Source organism: Salminus brasiliensis, chromosome 20, assembly GCF_030463535.1.
Source record: "Salminus brasiliensis chromosome 20, fSalBra1.hap2, whole genome shotgun sequence".
NCBI classification, from domain to species: domain Eukaryota; kingdom Metazoa; phylum Chordata; class Actinopteri; order Characiformes; family Bryconidae; genus Salminus; species Salminus brasiliensis.
Window position 1 is genome coordinate 373,676 of NC_132897.1, and position 16,153 is coordinate 389,828.

At 45.3% G+C, this 16,153-nt stretch overlaps 1 protein-coding gene across 4 annotated transcripts in view; it reads right to left on the reverse strand.

The window, feature by feature from the left end:
- Positions 1-279: 279 nt before the first annotated feature.
- Positions 280-16,153, reverse strand: part of fbrsl1 (fibrosin-like 1) — a 432,366-nt gene continuing 416,492 nt past the window's right edge. For all 4 annotated transcript variants that reach the window (XM_072665281.1, XM_072665280.1, XM_072665279.1 and 1 more), the window contains 10 exons: positions 15,652-15,702; positions 14,719-14,814; positions 12,885-12,956; positions 11,920-11,949; positions 11,725-11,796; positions 10,898-11,030; positions 8,303-8,383; positions 5,788-5,871; positions 3,404-3,662; positions 280-2,870 (listed from right to left, as the gene is read on the reverse strand). In XM_072665281.1, coding sequence (XP_072521382.1) covers positions 1,568-2,870; positions 3,404-3,662; positions 5,788-5,871; positions 8,303-8,383; positions 10,898-11,030; positions 11,725-11,796; positions 11,920-11,949; positions 12,885-12,956; positions 14,719-14,814; positions 15,652-15,702 — 2,181 coding nt within the window. In that variant the 3' untranslated portion in view covers positions 280-1,567. The remainder of the gene's footprint in view (positions 2,871-3,403; positions 3,663-5,787; positions 5,872-8,302; positions 8,384-10,897; positions 11,031-11,724; positions 11,797-11,919; positions 11,950-12,884; positions 12,957-14,718; positions 14,815-15,651; positions 15,703-16,153) is intronic.

The window sequence follows — 16,153 nt, forward strand, 5'->3', positions numbered from 1 at the left end:
CTGAGTTAAACCTGTTAGCTAAAGTTAGCCTGAGTTAAACCTGTTAGCTAGAGTTAGCCTGAATTACACCTGTTAGCTAGAGTTAAACCCGCTAGCCTGAGTTAAACCTGTTAGCTAGAGTTAGCCTAAAATAAACCTGTTAGCTAGAGTTAGCCTGAGTTAGACCTGTTAGCTAGAGTTAGCCTGAGTTAGACCGGTCAGCCTGTGTAAGGGGGTTCTGACTGGCCGTGCTGTCGGTGCCGGTTCCTCCCTCTAATAAAGACACTGTGGGGCAGGAGAGCAGATATAAGGTCCAACCTTTATTCCGTACATTTTTAAACCATGAATGTTCATTTTCATTTTTTCACGCCTAAAACTCTACTTGTTTTTTTTGTATACAAGAGTCTAAGAAAAACAACTGCACAACACCACAAGGTCGACAGAGACAGTCTACCACCGCCCAGCCGCCCCGTCCGCTCGGGCTCAGTCCGCTCGCCGGCGGGAGGTCGGTTTGTTTCGTGTTCGTTTCGTTGGCTCGTCGCTGGAGAATATCCTCATCATCCAGGCTCGCTCCAGGCCCCTCCCCCAACACACATCTCCTTTCGCCATTCCGCTTAGGTCACCGTCCAATCAGAACCTTCCTTCCATTTCCGCGTTGCATAGACGGCATGTGATGGCCACGCCCCTCCCTTGTTTTGTTTTTAGTTTTTGAAAAACGTGCCCTCTGATTGGACAGACCAGAATACCGTGGTTTCTGGACCACGCGAGTGGTTCCGTGTTTCTCCGCCGTTTTTCTAGAAACATTTAAAAAGTCTAATAAATTTACAATGTAATTTTTGTTCCAAGTAATATCAACAAGATATGTACAATAACTTTACATAAACCAAACAGAAATATTCGTAATACATATTCGTCTGCATATCTCAAAAAGGCAAAAAAACTAAAGAACCAAAAAAACCCAAACAAAAATAAAACAAGCAAACAGAGAAAGTTCGGTAACATTGTGTACACTGTCAGCACTATTTCCAGGTAGGTACCGTAGAGCAAATCGACTGTCAGAACAGCAACATCCATCCAGTTTGTTCAGTGAACATCAATAATATGTCCAGCAGAGAAACTGGGATAAATAGGAGGGGGAGGGATTCTGGGGGGAGGGGTTGGTGATCGGGTTTGACGTGACTTTTAACGTAAAATTCATAAAAATAATGTCTGTACATGGAAAGGCAATAGGAAAAGTACAAACTCATTTCAGAATCTCACTTTTCAACTTTTCACACAAAAAATGAAAAGGCATTGGATTAATATATTAATATCAAATTTGTCGCTCGTCTCATATTTTCCGTAAGTTCTCCGCTCTCCGCTCACAAATACAAAATAAAAAGCGTAACGATGTGCTTCTTTTTTCGAAGGTACAAATTTTGTTTTGTACAAACGATACATTTCTGTTTAACGTTAATTTTATCTCGTCGGAAAATAAGTGCATGTCATCCGTCTGTTTGTGTGTGTGTGTATGTGTGTGTGTGTCCGTCCATGTATCGCGACTGAGGGGGCGGGGTTACCCAAAAAAACAAAAAAACAAAAAAAGGCGTTACCGCGCCTCCACTTCTTTGGGGTTGCGCGATGGCGAATACTCTCTAGGGTCCTGTGTGGTGATTGGAGTAGTCCGTCTTGGCGAGGCGGGTCTAGGGATGCTCGGACCCGCCGGCACTAAGGGTGGCGGGGCACTTAGCGCAGCGGTTGGTGGCGTCCGGTTTAGCAACCCGCTCTGCGCCGTGGATGGGCTTAACCGTGGGTACGGCATCCCGCCAAGGTGTGACATGAAAGGGGGCATGTGTGGTAAATGCCCTTCAATCGGAGACTGGTGGAGCTGGTGGAGCCTGGCACGGTCCAGCTCCTCTCTCAAGTGCAGTCGCTCCCTTTCTTCAGCCTGCTGCCGCAGTCGCTCCTGCTCGCGCCGCACTTCCAGAAGGTGCTCCTGGTGGGAGTAGTCGTGTGCTTCCCGCTCTCTGTAAGCCCGCTCCTGCTCGTAAATGCCAGGGAAACGGTGCCCGGGCTCGGAGCGAAGCTGAAAGTCCATCCGCCTCTGGAGGTCTAGGTTCCGGTACGCCTCCCTGAGAGGGTCCCATGAGGAGAACGGGTGAGGGAGGCGGTCCCGACCAGCCGCAAGCGGGTTCACGCCCATGAACGGTGCCATCCGGGCACGTTCCAGAACATTTAAGCTGCCCATTTGGTGCATGGCACTCATCGGGAATGGCAGAGAGTGTGGCATGGGCACTCCGTGCAAGGAAGCCGGGGTCGGAAGATCACTGCCCCGTGGAGACGGAGGCGGAGCTTGCTGGGAGATCGATATTGCTGGCTGGTGTGACGTGGGTGGAGGCGGGTGAGGGTGGTGATGAATAGGGGGTGGAACCTGGGGCTGATTGCCAGGCTCGGATCCCACCACCATGACTTCTTGATCCTCTTTGCGCTCCTCCTTGATCTTCATGTCGTTCTTGACCTTGTGGATCGTCTCCACCGACGACGTGTCCTTCCTGTCTCGGTCGAGGTCCTTGATCGGAAGCGGCAGCCCCATGCTGCCCATCTTGATGCCCGTCTCGCTCAGGATGTTTTTGGAGTACGGTGACGGGGAGCGGCGGATCGGCTTGCAGGAATCGGCGGATGAAGTGCTGCGCTCGTTCGCCTCCTTCCCGGGAGAGCGGCTCTCCTTCACCTTCACGTCCACCATCAGAGCCGCCGCTGCCTCACGCTGCCGTTCCAGAAGGTCCTTCTCTGTGTCGCAGCGGGGGGCGGAGTTGTGGCTGCTGGAGCGAATCAGGTTGCTGATCTGGTAGCTGACGGGAGCGGAGGCAGGAGAGGAGCGGTTGCTGTGGCGATTACGATCCAGAGAATCCCTGGAGAAAATAAGAAGACGGTTTTAGTACGAGTCAATTTAAAGATCAGCACTGTCCCAGTTCATCTAACCAACATCTCAATACCGTGACTGACCAACAGCACATTCTGACCACTGACTCTGTTTATTCTAATGTTCTATACAGTTAATTACAGGTAGGCACTCTCACTGACCACTGACTTTATGTGTATTTGGGTTTATTCTCATGTTATATAGAGTTAATTACAGGTAGACACTCTCACTGACCACTGACTTTCTGTTTATTTGGGTTTATTCTAATGTTATATAGAGTTAATTACAGGTAGACATTCTCACTGACCACTGACTTTATGATTATTTGGGTTTATTCTAATGTTATATAGAGTTAATTACAGGTAGACACTCTCACTGACCACTACCTTTATGTTTATTTGGGTTTATTCTAATGTTATATAGAGTTAATTACAGGTAGACACTCTCACTGACCACTACCTTTATGTTTATTTGGGTTTATTCTAATGTTATATAGAGTTAATTACAGGTAGGCACACTGACCTGTCTTTGTCTTTATCATCTTTTCCAACGGACGAGTCCCGTTTCTCCCTCTCTCTCTCTCTCTCCTTCTCTCTCTCCCGCTCCCTCTCTCGCTCGTGGCTGTTAGCGGAGCTGCTTCTCTCAGCGTCGGCGGATTTTGGCCACTGGGGGGGCGTGGGGAAGGAGGGAGGGGTCCGGTGGAGTCTGTTCCAGGCATCATGGTGGGGGCTAAACCCAGGCAGGCCTGGACCCTCTTTGGGTCCGAACACACTGTTCGCTCCTGAAACAGAAGAACAGAGAGGAACACACACTTTTAGCCTCTCGGTTCTGGATGTAAAGGATCCACAGCTGAAGAGGTTCTGCTGAAAAGCTGTAAGGAGGGGAGGGGGGGTGGATTAACATGTTAGAGACCTAAACAGCTGAGGATGTCCCTCTGTAGGTTTTTAGATGGGGCTCAATCTGTGTATTTTTATGCATAATTTGATCCATGTGTTTTTAATGGTATATTAAATAAATGAATAAATTAATGATGAACATGGAAACTCTGCATTAAGTCACCTGGATTGGAACTTGCGATGAAATCATTTATAGATCATTTATTTTTTATTTTATATATATATATATTTCACTATTGTTTTTTTCATTTTTTAATTATGATTATATTATTATGAATGTCATTTTATGTGTTTATTTATTTTAATTAATTTCATCTTTTATGTTGCTTTTCTCTGCCTCTGAGGCCCTCCTCAACTACACTCCAGAGTTCTAATAAACGGCTGAATCTGTGAAACAGACACGGCACATACAGAGAGAATAAAGTCACATGACTTGTCAGTGTTTCCGTTATTGTGTCCAGACATTGCTACAAAACCAAGCACCTCAGCTAAGTAATAAAGATCTTTCAGTTCATTTTATATATTTTTTTTAAAGTTAATGAACAAAAGAAAAACTGCCTGTATTAATAAACTCGTAAGTTCTGAGAGGCACATTAAAGAAAAACACTTTAATAAATCTGTCTTTGATCATTTCCTCTGATCTTTCCAGTGAAGAAAGATAAAACGGTGTATCTGAAGCTCTATCAGTGGATCGGCGTCACAGTCAGTGTTTACAGTGTGATTCTGTTTTCCTCTGAATAAACCTGATCAGTTTGCCTCTAATTCACACTTTAATGTGGTTTATTTCGTTTTTGCATTAATCATTTTTAAATTCCAGGCGTCCCCAGACTCCTGTCGGGTGGTGTGCCCCCCCCCCTTGAGTGTGAAATGAGAGATTTGGGTGGTTTTGGGTCTCTCTCTCTCTCTCAGAGAGAGAGTCAGTCACGCTGTGGGCGAGCGAGCAGCTCTGAGCGTCTGCAGAATTTCAATTTCAGTGCGATCTGTAATCAATTTCTACAGAGGAAACCCCGCTTAACAGCACAGCGGAGAGAGAGAGAGACAGAGAAACAATGAGCGAGAGACATAAGGAGGAAGAAAGGAGAGAGAGAGAGAGAGATAAAAAAAGAGGTGTGGAGAAGAGGGGTAGAGAGATGTGGAGGGACAAAGAAAAAATATACACTAATACGTCCAAAAGTTTGTGGACACCCCTTCTAATGAACACATTCAGCTACTTTAACGCTCATCACTTGCTGACACAGATGTGCAAATGCACACACACAGCTTGTCTAGTCCCTGTAGAGAAGAAGTACTGCCAATAGAATAGGACTCTCTGGAGCAGATCAACATCATGACCCTATTGGCTCCATGCTGCCTAATAATGCCAGGCGTGGGCTAGAGGGGTATAAAGCCCCCCAGCATTGAGGAGCTGTGGAGCAGTGGAGGAACTGTGTTCTCTGGAATGCAGGTGGTGGAGGAGCTCCATCCAGTACTTTTGGATGGGATGGGTTGTGGCTGAGTGCAATCAAATTTCAAATCCTCAAAGCAATTCTTGCTCTAAAAATCTAGTAGAAAGCCTACTTCCCTGGACAGTAGAGACTCCAACAAAACAATGAATGAGCAGGTGTCCCAATACTTTTGTCAATACAGTGTGTGTGTGTGTGTATATATATATAGAGATAAGAGAGAGAGAGAGAGCGAGAGAGAGATGGTGGCAGGACTGGGAGCACTGGGAGTGTAATTAATGCAGGAACAGTATGAGGCAGGCTGGCTGTGAGCTGTGCTGGAGTGTGATTTGGCAGCGCTGGCTGCTGTAAGATTAAACCAGGCTGCTGTAATGCCTCTCCCTTCAGCTGCCTCTCCCTTCAGCTGCCTCTCCCTTCAGCTGCCTCTCCCTAAGCTCTTATTTGGCATTTGTTGCAGAGCTAAGTGCCTCTCTCCCTCCCTCCCTCTCGCTCGCTCGCTCTCTCGCTCTCTCTGTCACTATGCTAAGCTGATGCTGTATCTGGGGGGGGCTATGGGGTCAGGCCTTACCGAGGGATGGGTTGCCTAATCCACCGAAGGCACTGGCCGAAAGGTTGCCGAGGCCGCCAAAGGAACTGGAGCGACTGAAAGCATCTGCAAAATGCCAAACAGGGATTAGAGACGGAGGCTGGAGGTGTCTGAACCATTCCAACCAGCTTTTCTCTCTCTCTCTCTCTCTCTCTCTCTCTCTCTCTCTCTCTCTCTCTCGCTCGCTCGCTCGCTCGCTCTCTGCTTTAACGCCAGAGTTAGCTTTAGCACTGCTAACGCTCCTTCAATAAGGGACTCACTGGGTCTCTTTGTAGAAGAAAAGGCATAACAGCCAGTCAGAGTTAGCATTAGCATTAGCATTGGTAATGCTAGTTTCCGAAAGGGCTCAAGTTATCAGTAAAGCTTCTGAATGGAATTTAGAGGCTGCTAACAGAGCATTAGCACTGCTAAAGCTAGTTCACTAAGAGGCTTACTAGGTGTTTCATGAGGCTGGTGAATGCATTTAGCGGCTAAACAGTAGAAGAAAGAGGTAGAAAGGGGTGGAGTCAGGTTTAACAGTCAGTCAGAGTTAGCATTAGCACTGCTAAAGCAGTCAGTCAGCCAGGATTAGCATTAGCACTGCTAAAGCTAGTTCACTAAAAGACTTGCTGGGTGTTTTATGAGGCTGCAGAATGAATTTAGCGGCTAAACAGTAGACGTAAGCGACTTGTGGAATTGAGAGGAATCAGGCATAACAGTCAGAGTTAGCATTAGCAGTGGTAATGCTAGTTCACAATGCTAATGCGAGTTCAACATTAGCATTAGCACTGCTAACACAGTCAGTCAGTCAGGTAGTCAGTCAGAGTTAGCATTAGCACTGTAAAATGAGGCTGTAAAATGAATTTAGCGGCTAAACAGTAGAAGAAAGCGAACTGAGAGGAATTAAGCATAACAGTCAGTCAGAGTTAGCATTAGCAGTGGTAATGCTAGGTCACTAAAGGGCTGAATATTTTAGTAAGGCTTCTGAATGGAATTTAGTGGTTTAACAGGTAGACAGGAGTGGACATTGGCTTAACAGTCAGTCAGAGTTAGCATTAGCACTGCAATACTACTTCACTAATGTGCTTACTTGGTGTCTTTATGGCTACAGGATGAATTTAGTGACTAAACAGACGAGGAAAGAGGTAGAAATGAGTGAACCTAGACAGAACAGTAAGAGTATAAACAGTAGCATGGCTAATGCTAGTTCACTAAAAGGGTTACTAGATGTTTTATGAGGCTGTGGAATGAATTTAGAAGCTAAACAGGAGAAGAAACAGGTGATAGAAATGAGTTAGCATCAGTACTGCTAACACTGCTTCACTGAAGTGTTTGCTAGGTCTCTAACGTAGCAGAAAATGGCACAAAGGTAACAAACACACCGGCTTTAGGCATCACAATCAGTCAGTATTAGCATTAGCATTGCTAATCCTAGCCCACTAAAGGAGGGAGCTGGCTGAAACAACCGCTAGCTGTTTAGCTGATTAGGTAAACAACCTGAAAGCTAGCTAATGAGCTAACTTTCCTTCTATTTGGGTGTTTTTCTTTTTCTGACCTCTTTCTACAAACTAAAATCAGCAGGCTAACACCTCGCGCCCTGACCACGGCACAGGTCAGTTCGTTAATTTAGACGACGTGAAGGAATCTGTTAAAATAGCAGCTTTTTCGACAGGGTCTGAACACAGCGTACCTCGGCGAGCGCGGGGCACGGATTTGAATTCCTTGGGTGTTTGGTTTTTATTTATTTATTTATTTATTTCGGCCGAATCCTTGAAGAGTTTCATCAATTTCTCTTTATTTCCCCCGAGCATCAGGTGTTTATAAACTCAAATTGGATTGACTCGAAAGCCCGCTCTGTGAAATCACCTCGAGGCGCCGAAGCCAAACAATGCCTCTGATGGAAACGGCACGCCGGGGAGCACAATGGCCTTAATCATTTTCTGAAAAACCACAAAAAAGCCTGCAGGTGAAAGGGAGCACCGGAAACCGGAGCGTGAAGAAAAAGGGGAATTCAAGGTAAAAAGATCCCATTCAGTGGGTCTGGGGGCATTCAGCGCTTTACAAACCCTCCAGGGTCTCGTGAATTAAAAGCAAAAGCTCGGCTCAGTGGCGTTCTTCTGCTCAAATACGCTGAAAACATCCATTTATTTCATTATTTATATTTTTCACTTTTTTTTTTCTTCATCTTTACACTTTTTCAGTCTGTCGGCCCCTAGGAAGTAATCAGCAAGGCTGTAACGTAGCGGCAGACCTTAGCTGAAATCACTGAAGATCACAGGAGACGCTCTTTTCTCAAACAACCTTGAGACGCCGCGGCGAAGGAAAGGGAAATATGCCGCAGTGCAGGAACGGCCTGAGCGAGTCTTTCCACGGCAGCAGCAGCAGCAGGGGAAGAGCCGCCGGACTGAGGCTCAGTTTTTTAATCACAGTCAGCTTTCTGCAGGTGACCCACCGACAAACACCAGATCCCAGAGACAACAGGGCACAGAAAGGTGTATAAAAGGGTGGGTTTACTTACGCTTACCTGCCAAATGCGTAGGGGGCAGGAAGCCACTGTGGTGGGGTGCCGGACCATACGGTGACGCCGCGGGATGACCAGCTAACAGAGGGGGGTAAACACAAGAGGAGAACGTTAGATGACCAACGGCCCAGCAGCTTAACTGGAACAACACAGCCAACTGATCTGTTTAAGCTCCGCCCACAAATGCGTCCTGTTGTAAAGCTTGAGTTTGCTGTATTTATATTTATTAATATATTTATTAATTTGTAAACATTTAATGAAAATAAATACAATAGCCAACAGGTTTTAAATGCTACGCTACTGAACTGGACTTTATAATCGCAACTAGTTAGCCACCATGCTACCGTTAGCTTGTATCCTAACCTCAGGAACAGCTATGTTTTGGGCGGAGCCTGAATAGACTGATTACATATACACTAGCCAGTTTTTCACCCTGGCCACTTTATCAGAAACCCCTCTCCCTCCCCTAGCTCCTCCTGCACTGAATTTGTGTTAGCATCCTCTAGACCTTCATCAGGGGTCAAGTTCTGACCACAGAGCCACTCTTGTCCAGATACTTTTGGGTGGTGAGTCCACTCTTAACCTAGCAGTGCCTGATACACTCGTGCCAGCACCTCAGACTACCAAGGACACCACCATGCATGTGCCACTGCTGTGCTGAGAAGAGGCCACCACCCCAATAATATCTGGACAGCAGTGGTTTTACCAAAAGTACACCACCATCATTCCAGAGAACACAGTTCTTCCACTGCTCCACAGCTCAATGCTGGGGGGCTTTATACCCCTCTAGCCCACGCCTGGCATTATTAGGCAGCATGGAGCCAATAGGGTCATGATGTTGATCTGCTCCAGAGAGTCCTATTCTATTGGCAGTACTTCTTCTCTACAGGGACTAGACAAGCTGTGTGTGCATTTGCACATCTGTGTCAGCAATGGGTGCAGCTTAAAGTAGCCGAGTTTATTTAGTAGAAGGGGTGTCCACAAACTTTTGGACACGCTGTGCGCATGTACACACCGATTCTGGCGTTTTCTCTCGATTCGCCTCGTTAATAAAACAACAGCGAACGGAAAAACGGCAGCAGCACCATTAACGTCCGCCCAGCCCTTTTCAGCAGCCCGGCCGCGTAGCTCTCCGCTCAGGCTGCAGAGGTTGTCAAGGGGACTCGTCGCTTTAAATTTAATCCGAAAGGTCTGCCCTTGCTTTGGGTCTGAACTGCTTGTTGTTTCTTTGAGTGAATCATTAATAAAAGAGGCAATTACAAGCTTGTTTTATGACACAATGCTGGGTAATTACATCCTAAAGGGCAGTCAGATTCATGCTGCCCTTCAAGCAAGGGCTACTGGTCAATTAGCTCAGGTAGAGGCATTTGTATTCATGCCCACGGCAGGCGCCCGATCGGGATAACAACATGCAAATCACCTCCACGGTGGGCGAGGAACAAAAAAAAGAAGAAGAATGAGGCGAGTCGCATTATTCAGCCTCAATGCCGCCTGAGCCGCTCTGGCCGTGAGATCTGCTATACATTATGAATCATCTGGGCTGGAAATGCGGCCCGGGCGCCGAGCGCAAACGTGATTTTAACGCGCAAGCAGGCCATTTAAATGAGGTCAAACAGCAGGCCGTGACATTTGCGGCTGCTATTTTCCCACAAGGAGATGCGAGCGCTTTAGCGGGGCAGATGGTCACATGGGCTCAGAGAAAGCCTTTCACTCTGGCGGCTCCTGCAGAGCGTGAGCGTGTACACCTCTTTAAAAACGGCTGCTCTTACACTTCGTTTAATGACATCGGACTCGCAGTTTCGCTGAGAAGAATGGCGTCAGCGTCGTTAGGTAGAGGAGATGTTTATTTAATTTGAATTTGACTGAAGTTCTTATCAAGCGTCTTATTTTTTAGTATAAACAATCCAGAATGTTTCTTACCACAGTTGTGTAATGTTTTAATAAGCTTTAGATGGAAAAAATGTTGAAAAGAATTCAGTATATCATCACTGTTCTAACGCTCATTCTGACAGACTGTAATACACTACAGGAAGCGTAGGGGGCGCTCTATAATGTTCATATGATCACACGCTCATTCTGACAGACTGTAATACACTACAGGAAGCGTAGGGGGCGCTCTATAATGCTCTATAATGATCATACGATCCACACGCTCATTCTGACAGACTGTAATACACTACAGGAAGCGTAGGGGGCGCTCTATAATGTTCATATGATCCACACACTCATTCTGACAGGCTGTAATACACTACAGGAAGCGTAGGGGGCGCTCTATAATGCTCTATAATGTTCATATGATCCACACGCTCATTCTGACAGACTGTAATACACTACAGGAAGCGTAGGGGGCGCTCTATAATGCTCTATAATGATCATATGATCCACACGCTCATTCTGACAGACTGTAATACACTACAGGAAGCGTAGGGGGCGCTCTATAATGCTCTATAATGCTCATATGATCCACACGCTCATTCTGACAGACTGTAATACACTACAGGAAGCGTAGGGGGTGCTCTATAATGCTCATATAATCTTATATTTTCTGACACATAATAGTCTATCGATTATGAAATAATTATAGACACAAACCTGTAGATGAGAAGAGAGGTCTGGCCAGGTCATGTGGGTAGGGAAAACCTGGGAAGACCCCTGGGGCTGGGGGTCTGCTGAACAGGTCCAGTTTGCCATTCATGTCCAGTTTATGAGGGTCCAACTGCATCTGCTACAGAGACAGAGAGACAGGAGGGACAACAGTTCAACCAGCAAGCCTAAAGATACGCATCTTTATATCAGTTTTACCATCAATACACTAGACGGACAAAAGTATTGGGACACCTGCTCGTTCAGTGTTTCTTCTGAAATCAAGGATATTAAAGAGCTGATCCTGCTTCTGTTGGAGTAACTGTCTCTACTGTCCAGAGAAGAAGACTTTCTACTAGATTCTGGACAAGGAGCATTGCTGTGCAGATTTGATTGCATTCAGCAACAAGAGAATATAATTTGCTTTTATGCTACAAAAAAACGTAAACAAATGAAAGACAAACAGGATACAGACATATAGGTACTATAATAACTATTACAGCTATATATATATATATATATATAGATAGATAGATAGATAGATAGTAGCTACTGGTTATGATAACTACAGCCTAAATTTAACACTTTTATTGTTTAAACAAGTGAGAATGGTTGGATTCTGTATTATAGAGGTACACTGCAGGTACAGGTATGTCAGTAATGTACAGGGTTCTGAGTGTCTAACACAGACCTGCACAGCTGGAGGTTCTATAACTCCGGTTATATAGTCAGGATGGGTGTGATACAGACGCTGCAGACGGAGATTAGGTTAAACAAGGCTGGAATTTTCCTGTATAAGAACTCAATTTAGTGGGAACACTCGGCACCTCTCCTACCTTCATCTTCTGCTGATGGTGGTATATCTGCCAGGCGATTTGGACGTGAACCGCACACCACTTCCCCGGCTTCTGCACAGCACCCAGCGGAAAAGACAGAGGGGTTAAGCAGCGGTTCTCACAAAATGAGAGACTTACGATAAAAAAGCCCTGAATATCAGCTTCTTTAGAGAGACGGAAAAGTTGGAATCTTACTCTCACTGACGTCCTGAACGGATCCGATACCTACAGGAGAAAAGCGGAACGGATAAGAAACGGAAATCAAAAAGAAAAGCTCATCATCTCTTCAACTCAACCCATAAAAGTTCATGCAGCTGACTGTAGCCAGTTTCCTCCCTTTCCATAAATGTAGTCAATCAGCGCAGAGAAGTTCAGTGAAGTGAAGGCGCTGCTATAGTTTTACACGGGAGCTTTGAGGCTAATGTAGCTAACAGATAATGGAAGCTTATGTCCACCAATTAGCAGAAGGCAAACTAATTGCCTAATCAAATTATGATGTGCAATTATACGGAAGGCAGTCAATATTAACATATATATACAGTATACAGTAAATATATATATATATACTGTATATGTATATATTTAAATGTAGAATGCCCAGTGTATTGTCCTAGGCTATATGCCCCAATAATCCATAACATTAAAATCACCAGCCTAATATTGAGCATACCCCCTCCCCCCCTTATTTGGAGCACTTTCGGTAGGTCAGTACTGAGCCCTGCATTCCGGGAACCCCCACAAGACCTGCTTGCTGATGTTCTGGAGATGTTCTGACCCAGTCATTGTCTAGAACATCAAAGTTTGGTTTTCGTCAAAGTGTCTCAGGTTCTTACGCCTAATATATCCACTCCCTCACAGGAGCCACTCTTATCTGTATGTATAAATATACAGGTCTTGTCACCTCAAACCGTGTGGAGGTGCTTTCTGACACTGTATGACTCACTGAAGCACATTAGCATAGCCTAAAAAAGCAGCGTCTATTACAGGTGATAACCCAACACGGTTAGCATGCTAACTGGGGTACATAAGCTTCCATTACATGTTAGTTACGTTAGCCTCTGCATTTAGCATTTTGAGGTTTGAAAGGTTGGGCTTGACTGAGCTCTGATATTAATAAAAGCTAGACGGTGTTTATGTGTAAAGGATTATGGGTAACGTACCCGTGGGTCCTTCTGTAGAAGTGTGTGAGGAACCGCTCCTGGTCTTGCTGCTACATCAATGGGGTTCGAGGCCTGGAGAGAGAGGATCAACTTTAGGATCAGGTTTTAAAGAACGTCTCTGTTTGCTCAGTGTTAAACCATGAAATTAATTCTGCTGCCACGCACAGCCTATCTAGAACCCCCAGAAGGACAAGTGATATTTATTCTGCTCACACTACTGTGCAAACTCACAATCAGTCTAGAACCTCCAGAAGGACTGGAGCGATGGTTATTCTCCTAACACTACCACTCACATTTATGTCCTATCTAGAACCTCCAGAAGGACTGGAACAATGTTTATTCTGCTTATAATACCACGCACGCTTAACAGCCTGTCTAGAACCTCCAGAAGCACTAGAGTAACATTTATTCTCCTAACCCTACCACTCACATTTATGGCTTGTCTAGAACTCCCAAAAGGTCTAATGATGTTTAATTTGCTCACACTATCGCTCACTCTCACAACATACCTAGAACCTCCAGAAGAACTAGAGTGACATTTATTCTTCTAACACTACCACTCACATTTACGTCATATCTAGAACCCCCAGGTCTAGTGACGTTTATTCTGCTCACACTACCGCTCACTCTCACAACATACCTAGAACCTCCAGAAAGATTAGAGTAATAAAGCTGGTTCCACCCACTGTAAATCAGAGCGTGATTGGTCGGTTCCTGACTGTGTTGCTGGTTAATCTGACCGCCTTCAGTTCTACCAGTGAAGTCCCGTCCAATGGGAGAGCTGGTTAAGCTGAATCTGCCCAGATACCCCTGAGAGAACCATCCTGATTGGACAGTTTTCTGTTCAGTTTTACAGATTTAACCCTTTAGTTTCCAGCAGAACTGAACAGTGGACTAAGACTAGTACTGATCTACTGCAGAGTCTAAACTCCAGCTCCAGTCTCCTGAAGAACACTCAGCTCCACCTACAGAACCCACTGTTCTAAAGGTTCTCCACTGCCTGGTTTAAACACACCGGACTCTTCCTTTAGGAAACAGGCAGGAGACACAGGGGGATCTGCTGGAGAAGCCCTCAGAGGTGCTACAGCGGTCACTAAAGCCTGCTTCAGCCACTGCTGGACCACCTTATCTAAACCACACTGGACTGTAAGCCCCGTAGCCGCCGTCCAGAACCGATTGGTGGCTTACACACGGGTCAGAGTGATTGGCCAACTGCCAGGATGAGCGCTGGGCTTATCTCCCGCGTGCACACACACACACACACACACACACACACACACACACACACACACGGAAAGCAGCCTTCCTCACACCACAGCACAGCATAAATTTAATATCTCGCACAAAACCTTCAGCCGCTTAGAGCCATAATGGAAAAGCAGCTGCTGTTACATTCAGAGAGCTGCAGCTTACGGAGGCTAGAACTGAAAATACATTGTGTGTGTGTTCCCTGTGTCAAAGTGGAACACACACACACACACACACACACACACACACACACACACACATTTTAATGTGCTAGTGACGCATCCATGTACATCATGTACAGCAGATACATTAAAATAGGGTTCTTTAGTAAAGCTGGTGGTTCTACATGCTCAGAGAACCGTTGGACGGTTCTTTGCGCTGGATACAGATGTTTCTTGAACCTTAACATCAAAAGGGTTTCATAATGTGTTCTGATTGGTCTGAAATGATCCAGACGATTTACCTTTACAAGAGTGTAGGCATGTATTTATGTATATACTCTTGCATATAACAGTAGGTGTTTTTTTTATATATGAGGTTATTATATATATATGTATAATATTTGGTAAGTGCAGGAGTTTCTGACCTTTGGTTGGAAGGCTCCTTGCAGAGAGCTGAAGGGGCCGGGGTGAGGGAGTAGAGGGGGCATGCTGGGCATGGCTGGAGGGTACGAAGAGAAAAACTGCAGAAACACACAGAAATAAAACAACAACGATCCAAATTAATGTTCACCCTAATGAGAGACTGTAGCTCCGCCTCCTCAGTGTATATCACAATACCTACATTTAGAGCGTTATTAATATTCACCCTAATGAGAAACTGTAGCTCCGCCTCCTCAGTGTATATCACAATACCTACATTTAGAGCGTTATTAATATTCACCCTAATGAGAGACTGTAGCTCCGCCTCCTCAGTGTATATCACAATACCTACATTTAGAGCGTTATTAATATTCACCCTAATCAGAGACTGTAGCTCCGCCTCCTCAGTGTATATCACAATACCTACATTTAGAGCGTTATTAATATTCACTCTAATGAGAGACTGTAGCTCCGCCTCCTCAGTGTATATCACAATACCTACATTTAGAGCCTTATTAATATCCACCCTAATGAGAAACTGTAGCTCCGCCTCCTCAGTGTATATCACAATACCTACATTTAGAGTGTTATTAATGTTCACCCTAATGAGAGACTGTAGCTCCTCCTCCTCAGTGTATATCACAATACCTACATTTAGAGCGTTATTAATATTCACCCTAATGAGAGACTGTAGCTCCGCCTCCTCAGTGTATATCACAACACCTACATTTAGAGCGTTATTAATATTCACCCTAATGAGAGACTGTAGCTCCTCCTCCTCAGTGTATATCACAATACCTACATTTAGAGCGTTATTAATATTCACCCTAATGAGAGACTGTAGCTCCGCCTCCTCAGTGTATATCACAATACCTACATTTAGAGTTATTAATATTCACATGTTCAGGTTCTGTGCTGTGTGTAAAGTCTGTACTTACACTCGACTGTCTTAGGAAGGGATTGTCCAGCTTTGGGGCGTACTTGTCAAACTGTGAGAGAGAGAGAGAGAGAGAGAGAGAGAGAGAGAGAGAGACAGAGAGAGAGAGAGAGGGAGAGATAAATCAGCTCTGGTAAATCAGGGTAAATGAAAGCATGTGTGAGGGGGTTCAGGATGAAAGCAGAGGGGGAAGCAGAGCGTTTACACACAGCAATAAAAACCAGATGAAGCTCAAACCAATTAAAACCACTCAGTCAGACAATCACAGCAGAACCCAACAGAACCACACATGAGAGAGAGAGACAGAGAGAGAGAGAGACAGAGAGATAGAGAGAGAGAGACAGAGAGAGATAGAGAGAGATAGAGAGACAGAGAGAGAGAGAGACAGAGAGAGAGACAGAGAGAGAGAGACAGAGAGAGAGATAGAGAGAGAGAGACAGAGAGAGAGATAGAGAGAGAGAGATAGAGAGAGAGACAGAGAGAGAGAGAGAGACAGAGAGAGA